The 9055-nt window shown below is 44.7% G+C and overlaps 1 protein-coding gene across 1 annotated transcript; it reads left to right on the forward strand.

Moving 5' to 3' along the window:
• Positions 1-349: 349 nt before the first annotated feature.
• eomesb (eomesodermin homolog b) lies at positions 350-8485 on the forward strand. The gene is made up of 6 exons (XM_052016593.1): positions 350-1124; positions 4397-4551; positions 6427-6548; positions 6649-6807; positions 6896-6957; positions 7075-8485. The coding sequence occupies exons 1-6, from the start codon at positions 367-369 to the stop codon at positions 7802-7804; spliced, it is 1986 nt and encodes a 661-aa protein (XP_051872553.1). The 5' UTR covers positions 350-366; the 3' UTR covers positions 7805-8485.
• The last annotated feature ends 570 nt before the right edge of the window (positions 8486-9055 follow it).

A 9055-nucleotide genomic window follows, 5' to 3' on the forward strand; every position in this document is an offset into this window, starting at 1 on the left:
CGAGCACAGGATGAGCAGAAGGCGGGACCTCCCCCAATAGCCCCGCCTCAGATGCCCCTCGGCCAATCGCCACCGGCGGGGGGGCGGGGACACGTGGGTAACTCCCCGCCCACCCGGCGAGGCTGGAAAGCCATTGGCTGCCTAGCTCGGAGGAGGCGGGACGGCGTGGGGAGGAACGCGGCGTGGCTCAAGCGGAGGCGGCAAAGCGGTTGCAAGGAGCCAAACTCCAAGGCGTTCAAGGGCTGGCTGCTCGCTTGTGGTTTCTGGTCGCTGTTTTTTTTTTGCATCGAGCTCGCAAAGAGATATCTCTCTGACACTTTTCCTCTTCCCCCTGTAGGTGGGAGGGGGGTGGAAGGTCGGGACTCAATGATGCAGTTAGCAGAGCGGTGTTTCCCCCCTGCCACGAACCTGCCCAAGACCTTCTACAACAGCCTGTCAGCCTCGCCAGACAGCCGGAGCCCGGCGCCCCCGCACCTCGACTTCCCGGAGACTGGCCGCGGCGAACCGGTGCAGGAGAACGCCGAGCTCCCCAAGAAGTTCTCCGGCGCCGGCATGTTGACCGAGAACGAGAGCCACGCGTTCGGCGCTTCCAAAGGCGCGGCGGCGGCGGTGGACCGGACCAAGGGTTCCCCGGCGGCGGCGGCGGCCGACGAGGACTTGGCCGAAGTTCGCTACAGTCTGGACGGCCTGGGGGCCGAGAGATATTTCCTGGCCACGCAGAACCTGAGCCCCGGGCATCACCAACAGCAGCAGCCGCCGCAGCCGCCGCAGCAAGCGGGCTCCGGCGGTGGAGCGCTCCTTCCCTACCCGGCTCAGCACCCGCCAGCCTTCCCCGTCAACGGTGCCAGCCGCTACCTGGGTCCTCACCCCGTGCTGACCAACGGCACCTACAACCCGATCCTAACCCCGGCCGGAGCGCAGGCATTCCCCCCATCGGCGTATCCAACTTACCCCGGGTCAGGGCGTTCTCAGTACGCGCACGGTTACCAGGGCGGCCCGTTGTACTCCCAGTACCAACCGAGTATCCCGCACCCGACCCGGGCACAGGTCTACCTCTGCAACCGGGCACTTTGGCTCAAATTTCACCGGCACCAGACTGAGATGATCATCACCAAACAGGGCAGGTAGGACTCGATCCTTTCTTCATATATATAAAAAAAGTGATACAACAATTGCGCCGGTGTCGATTGTGTCCATTGGTGGGCATTTGGAGATCTGGTAGATTTCGACATAATCTGAATTTTTATTTTGTTCTGCGAGATAATTCCGAATTTTACCAGATCCCTGAACAGCTGATAAAGGAAGCGATGCATTCGTTGAAGGCATTTGTAAGTGGGTTGTCTCCTGAGGATTTGTGTAACATGCACTTGGGTTTCTAGCTGACTGTGAGCTCTGTCTGATGGTGCTACAAGTGGCTCCAGAGCACATGGAGAGAGACCAGGATCTACATAAAACTTTTTTTTGGACATGCCCCTTAAGTATAACCAAGGATGGTGCAACGTATTTAGTCTAAGTAGTGTGATTGAATCCACAGGAGGCTGCTCGGTTTCCAGAATTTGATTTGAGCATTTATCTGTACCGATACGACCGGTAAAATAAAGATAGAAGTTGCTGGTAAAACACTGGGCAGCTCAGGCAGCTTCAGGTCGTCAGAACCGCGGCTGTGGCGACCAACACACCTGAGGAGATGTCCTTGGGGTTGTGTACATGCCGGCGAAACGCCTTCTGACCAGTCACCTGTCATGGAATTCTGTGCAACACTCTCCATACCGTTTTGTAGGCTGTCGGCGGATACTGAAAGAGGCCTTTAAATGTGTAGGTTTAATTGATGCGAGCCCTAGATGCAAACCGCATGTCATATCCTTTGGACGGGTAGTCTCTTGTGAATGGTGCCACACTTTGTTTCAAAGCCACGAGAAGTAAACTGTGTGTCAGGCCGTAAGTGGATATCAGACATATTCCATACATGTTATCATTTGCCAGATACGAACCTCAGAACCCAGGGACAATTGGCAGAACTCGGCGACAGGGACCGATTCATTTTTTAAAGTTTGGGTTCCCGATCTGAATTTGGATTTGTGTGGCTAATTGATTCAAACCTAACCCTCGAGGCATTGGTACAGTGGTCCTCGTCTGTCCTTTCTGTCTAAGGATACGGCCGAATTTTCAACTGCAAGATACTTTGGAGGATTTTCCGACTTACCTTTATTATCAATCCTCGTCCGCGAAAAAAATTTCAACACGTAATTTAAATTAGCTGTGTTGATAATCTTGTAAAATAAAATCTTATACCACTGTTAAGATGATCGCAGGCCCGATGCAAACGGTAATTGCGAGCGGTTACTGTATATTGCTTTTAGATTTAAGAATGAAGCCAATTTCTGGGTCCTTTCCCCGATGGTTTTACAAGTAAATGGTAAATGTGACGAGATAGTAAAATCAATCAGGTTGTCCAAGTCCAGTTATTTTCGAAAGCCAACAAATTAAATTAATTTGCACCCAGATTCTCGGTATTTGAGGAATGCTCGCCGTCTGTGAAACACCTAGAGAGCGCATCCATTAAATATTGTGCAGTGTAGTTTTTCAATGCAGGCAATTCTTTCTTTGTGTCTACCTGTAAAGTTTGATAGACCTCATCATTGGTGAGAAATTGTAATGTCGGAGATCACGCCTTCTACTGCTTTTGGTTGCAATTGTACCTTTTTCTGGATAGAGTTTTGGTTTCGTTCGCGTAGGGAAGAAAATCCCATCACTTTATAGTGGTTTATCATTTATTTTCTCAGTGACAACGTCTGACGGTGATAACTGTACCCTCTGGCTTTTATGTTAACAGCTCTCTGTGATGCTATTCCTGTCTCCTGTAAAGTGTTAATCTGCCCCGCCGATCACTCGCCGTTCATATTTGATCATTTCATTGTGTGCTCTCCTCAGTAAGCGCAGTTTCCAGGAAATGCGGTTCCGAACATCTTGTAGTTCTGCCGAACCAACTCTACATCCAAATCACTTTCCAGAGACCCAGTTCCAAAGCTTATTTCTGACCCCGGCTTTAATTAACGCCTTCACAGTCGGTGCAGATCTCCGGATCTGTCGATGAGGGCTGCCACGACGATCATTTTCTGTCGGGCAGAGGTGGTGTGCCACAATGTAATTACAATAGAAATTCAAGACGATGCCCCCGTTTCTGTTTCAAACTGACGCGAGTATAAATACTAACCGGGTGTGGAATACTCCGATTATCGCTTTTAACACGGAATCATTCATGCAGCTGCCGTTAGCGGTGATTAGTCGGGATGTTTAATACATTTAATCCCGTTGACGCTCCTTTAATTCCACTAAAGTTTTCGAACTGTCAACAGCCCGGAAAATACATATTAATTAAACTTTTTATTTTACTAATAGGTCTTTTGCAGTTAGTACATTACGTGCGTTAATTAATCTAAATAAATCAGATTAGTTTCTCAGTTCCTGTTTTCTAAAACAGTTCCACATTCCCCGCGTAAATAGGGAACGTTACAATCCCAGTAGAAACTCAGGTCAATACACTGATAGAATTAATGACCACAGACCGATAATATTCAAGTTTAAGGCTAAAATTAGCGGTAGATGTTTCCAAGACACGTGTTAGAGGTCTACAAATTATTAATAATGTAATAATTCTCAGTATACCACATTGTGTTAAATTATTTACTCTCCCATTAGCATTGAAATTTCCCACAGTAGTTGAGACTGGAGAGGCTGGCTCTCAGCTCAGGTTCCCGAACGCTGACAGACCTGATGGACGGGGATGAACGGGACCCGTTCACAGCCCGAGGGCACATTTCACCCTCTGGCCCTGCCTCCCAAGATCGCAACTACCGGCTCGGGTCGGAGCCTATTCATCAGGGTGCGCCCTTCAAACGCCATCCTGTTCGATAGCGCCTTTCTCCCGTCAACTGCAAAAAAATGTGTTGTCGAATAATATCTCCCCGCGCTCTCCCCACGAATTTCACCTCCGAGTTTTTATTGTTGAAGATGTTTTATGTTCCGTGAATGTTCAGAAATGAAAGACCAGAAATTATTTCAAATAAGGTATTATTTACACTGAGCCGCCGAAAAGTCTATCACAGAGTCTGTATTCTTTGAGTTTTCCTTTCTGACCGGGGTTCTAACGAAGGGTGTTCGACCTGAAACGCCAGTTCTGTTGTCTTACCTCCACCGATGCTGCCTTTGTGATCCCGACGAGTGTTTGGTGTTTTTCTTTGGTAGTGCATATAAAAATGTACCATTCTGCCCTCACTGCCTTCCCTACCCAGGGCGAGGGCCTTCCGAATATTCCGCCGTGCATATTTCCGTCACCCCAGCTGCCTTTACTAGAGTAAAATGACCCTTTCCTTGTTTGCTCCCAATTTGTTTGCAGGCGTATGTTCCCCTTCCTGAGTTTCAATATCTCTGCCCTGAACCCGACGTCCCACTACAACGTGTTTGTGGAGATTGTGCTGTCGGATCCCAATCACTGGCGATTTCAAGGGGGAAAGTGGGTGACTTGCGGGAAAGCTGACAACAATATTCAAGGTAAATGGACGCGCTCGAAGGTGTGCGACCGTGTAACTGGCGGACGGGATCGTTCCAATTTATGGTCCCAATCAGACGAGTTCAACCTGGTACACTCTTCAGATGTGAACGCTCATTTCCCCACATTTCCGTTCCTGTTTAGAGCTTGTTAAATGTTAGCAATTCCGGCTAATAAATCTTTTTTTGGGGGGGGGGGGGGGGGAATTTCTATTATACGCAACCGCTTGATCACTCAGATGTCGTTTGTATCGGTTATGCTTTAATCGCTAAAAGACACGTCGTAATCCCTTGACCAAGCACCTTCCTAAAAATAAACAAGGTACACAGCGGCATCTGTGAACAGAGAATCACCGTTGATGATTAAACTCTTATGATCTGCCACGTTTCATTTGCCAATACCTATTGGAACTGGTTTTTGGGGGAGGCAAGTCTTGCATCTTTCTCAGCGGCGTAGTCGAATAAAACTGGATTAAAATTAAAACTTCGAGTCGGAAATTCGGCTCATGAGGCCTGTGCCGTTCCGAGCTTTTCAAGTGAAGTTATCCCCACGGCCTTTCCCGGTCGAATATACCAACTTGTGTTCATATTGTATCTTTAATGTAGCAAAATATCCCAGGACCGATTGTCAAACACCCTTTATCTTCTAGAACAATATCCGTGGGTGTGAAAGCTTGTGGCTGTCATTCACCTACCCAGCCTCTCACTTAGTGATTCCAGTCACTTTATTTAAAGTTTTGTTTTATATAGATAGGAGTTCTGGATTCAGTTTTCTTTCAATGTTATTTATAGCTTGATTATTTTCTCTGCAAAATCGAATTTTTATGGCTAGCATCATCCGAGAAATATCAAAGAGGACCTCAAGATTCCAGCTCTTGCCAGAATGAACTGACATTCGAGGAGAATGCACCACTGATGCAAATGGTCCAATCAAGTGAAAACATTCGCAATTAAGTTCCAGACTCACGCCTATGATTATTCATCAAGAATTCGGTTTGCCAGCAGTTAGATAAACATGTGCTCTGGACTATTTGAAAATTCTAAATTTCACTCCTGCGGGTTAGATTCTGCAGCCTTCAGACGCGATGCACTTTAGGAGGACACGCCCATATTTGGCCCATAACACCACCATTGCAAGTGTGTTAACAGTGCGACTTTCTACTGTAAATTCAAACGAAACCTGCTAGACCCTGATGTTAACCGCCATGTAAGGTTCCAAATACTGGGTGCATCACACAATGAATTCGCAATTTTGCACAGAAGTTGCGTGCAGATTTTTTGAACTGGTATCCAAAGTAAAAAGAAGCCACTGACATGGCATCTTTTCAAAATTCATTGTTCTCCCCCACCCCATCCCCTTAAGTAGATGGCTAAATAGAAAGTACAGCCGCTGGTGTGTCCCGATTACACTTGACGACCGATGAAGGATTAACTTCCACTGGTTTGTTCCGGGGAGGAATATGTAAACCATCCATTAAAATTCTATTTCTACTTCAGCCAATTGACGACTTCGCCAGGAGACACCAGGATAAGAATTCCTCATCTAAACCAAGATGTTATAAATTCAGATTTCTGGCAATTGTGTCCATGAGTGTCTGGTTGGATCTATTTGGAATGAGAGGCAGATCAAGGCTATAGAGAGAGGGTAATGCAAAGGCATGCCCGCAAAGGAATCTTCTCAGCAAATAAACTGTTCCTTTTTTTTTGACACCTTGTACACAGATCAAATTAAATGCAGTATTTAAAAGGTGTCATTTCACATTAATCAATCATTCAAAATAACAGATAATCCAAGTTTCAAACTGAAATTAACACAAAATTCACAAAGAATGTTGTCAGTATTCCTCACAATATTGCATTTCACTTTATTTCTTGCAGGTAACAGAGCTTATGTCCACCCTGAGTCTCCAAACACTGGGGCTCACTGGATGAGGCAAGAGATTTCCTTCGGGAAACTTAAGCTGACCAACAACAAGGGTGCAACTAACAACAGCACTCAGGTGAGGCAGAAAGGGCAGGCTATGCTGATGTCTGATGTGTTTGTCTGCAAGTGGCCAACATTATGTGGAGAATTAGAAAGAGTGTTTTTCATTCATGCAGATGGTGGTGTTGCAATCCTTACATAAATACCAACCACAACTTCATATAGTGGAGGTGAATGAAGATGGCGCAGAAGATATCACTGACTCCTCGAAAACTCAGACTTACACCTTCCCAGAAACTCAGTTCATTGCAGTGACTGCCTATCAGAACACTGATGTAAGTGTAATTTGCTACATTTTTAAAATGGCAACGTAAACTCAGATGCTGGCAACATAAATTTTATGATTTCTTTTATTATCATTAGATCACACAGCTCAAAATTGATCACAATCCATTTGCCAAAGGTTTTCGAGACAACTATGATTCGTAAGTATATGCTTTCAGTTTAAGAATTTTGAATTCAGGGAGCTTTTCCCTTTTATACTTTGCTGTATCACAGTCATTTCATCAATGTTCTATTCCATTTGTTTCTAAACTCCTCAGTATGTTCACTGCTCCAGAGAATGATCGATTGACCCCGTCACCCACGGACTCTCCTCGATCCCATCAGATCGTACCTGGAGCCCGTTACACCATGCAGCCTTTCTTCCAGGATCAATTTGCCAACAGCATACCGTCAGCCCGGTTCTACAACGGTGAACGAACAGTCCCCCAAACAAGTGGCATCCTGTCCCCTCAACCAACTGAGGAATCAGGCAACCCACCTCAGAGATGGTTTGTCACGTCTGTACAGCAGCCTGGGACCAACAGGTTGGACTTTACCTCTTACGATGCAGATTATGCCACAAATGCTTTGCTGCCCTATGGTCTCAAACCTCTGCCCATACAGTCTACGCATTCTCTGAGCTACTATCCTGACCCAACATTTGCTTGGGGCTCCAGGAGTTCCCAGTACCAGAGAAAGATAGCCTCTGGGTTAACATGGTCCTCCAGGACAAGCCCTTCTGCTTTCCCAGAAGACCAAGTGTTGTCCACTGAGGAAAAGTCAAGAGAAGAAGCCAACTCGCCCTGGATTGAAACCCCTCCATCCATCAAATCCATGGACTCTGACTCGGGACTATATGAAAATGCCTGCAAAAGAAGAAGGGTCTCAGCTGGCAACTCCAGCACTGAGAGCTCCCCAACAATCAAATGTGAGACAATTACTCCGAAAGAGTATAGCAAAGATGGTACAAAAGCGATGGGCTATTATACTTTCTACACCAGTCCTTAGAAGTATTTCTGTGGTTTGTATGTATATACCCAATCCATTTGCCAAATGTCAAGATGGTCTTATGTGTGCCAAAAAAACTGAAGTTTCCTTCCATCTTTAGGAACTGACTTTGTACAGTCTATTAGAGTGCAATCCAATTTTTAAGAAGGTGCCAAAGCTTTCTGATGCTATAAGCAACAAGATGGACATGTTCTAGCTAAGCCTGTTCTCAATGTTATGTCCCATAATATATAGTATTAATTTTAGAAGGAATTTCTGGGGGAGGGGGTGGGATTTAAATCCCTGATTAACTTTTATCATATGTGGTTTTATTTATTTGAAGATACATTGATGTACAGTTCCTGTTCTGTATAATCCACTTGTAGAATAGGTGCAGTATAATGTAAAAGAAAATGACCAGTGTTAGTTCAATGAGTAAGAACCAGTCCATCAATGTGTACAGATTAAGCAAAAACAGCTCGTTTCAAGCATTACATTTTTCAAAAGCAATAAAATAAGACTGTGGATTTCAATATTCCAAGGGGTGCTGTGAGTAGGGAACCATGTACCTGTAGAGTCTTGATAAATGCATAACTAACGCACTTAATTTTAGCCACTTCCCATGTGTTGTTCACTTACCAGAATTAGAATCGTGTAAAACTTATTGGCAGATTAGTTATGTGTTTTTCAGGCTTCAGGTGGCCATTTGATTGTAATTTTGGAAATTAAAATCTCACATATAAATCAAATTCTTCAGATGTGTGTGTGTTTTAAACTGTCATTACATACGTACCAATTTTTTTAAACAACATGTTTGCCATTATCACCCATTTTCAACTTCCTGCATGTGCATGGAGTGAGACAGTGTTAAAACTTTTAAACATTCTCCAAATATGCTTTGCTCCATGATAAGAGGCAAGTTCAGGGTTTCATTTGAGATGTCTGCTGTTTGTATAATGAGCTATCAAATCCTCAAGCAGAAAATAATTAAATTCTAGCCTTTATAATATGTTCCCGGAGAAATTTCTTTTGGAAATTTAAAAGGTTTGTCGTGGTTACTTAACAATTGGTCCATTATAAAGATCACGGAAGTTTCCTAATATTTTGACGATTAGGACCATAATATCAGACAATTCCAGAAAAAAATTATTTTGGAACAAGTTGCAGCGGCTGTGTGTGTGTGTAAATCTATCAAATATTTGACTATGAATTTTAATTCTGGTAGTTTACACGGAGAAAGAGACAGACAGGGTGCATAATCTCAATAACTAG

This window comes from Pristis pectinata, chromosome 5 (assembly GCF_009764475.1).
Source record: "Pristis pectinata isolate sPriPec2 chromosome 5, sPriPec2.1.pri, whole genome shotgun sequence".
In the NCBI taxonomy this organism is placed as follows: Eukaryota; Metazoa; Chordata; class Chondrichthyes; order Rhinopristiformes; family Pristidae; genus Pristis; species Pristis pectinata.

Excerpts from the sequence above, each read along its gene's own strand:
- eomesb (XM_052016593.1), top strand. The coding sequence starts at position 367 with ATGATGCAGTTAGCAGAGCGGTGTTTCCCCCCTGCCACGAACCTGCCC. Across the intron at positions 1,125-4,396 it reads ATCATCACCAAACAGGGCAG|GCGTATGTTCCCCTTCCTGA; the intron begins GTAGGACTCGAT and ends ATTTGTTTGCAG. Across the intron at positions 4,552-6,426 it reads AGCTGACAACAATATTCAAG|GTAACAGAGCTTATGTCCAC; the intron begins GTAAATGGACGC and ends TATTTCTTGCAG.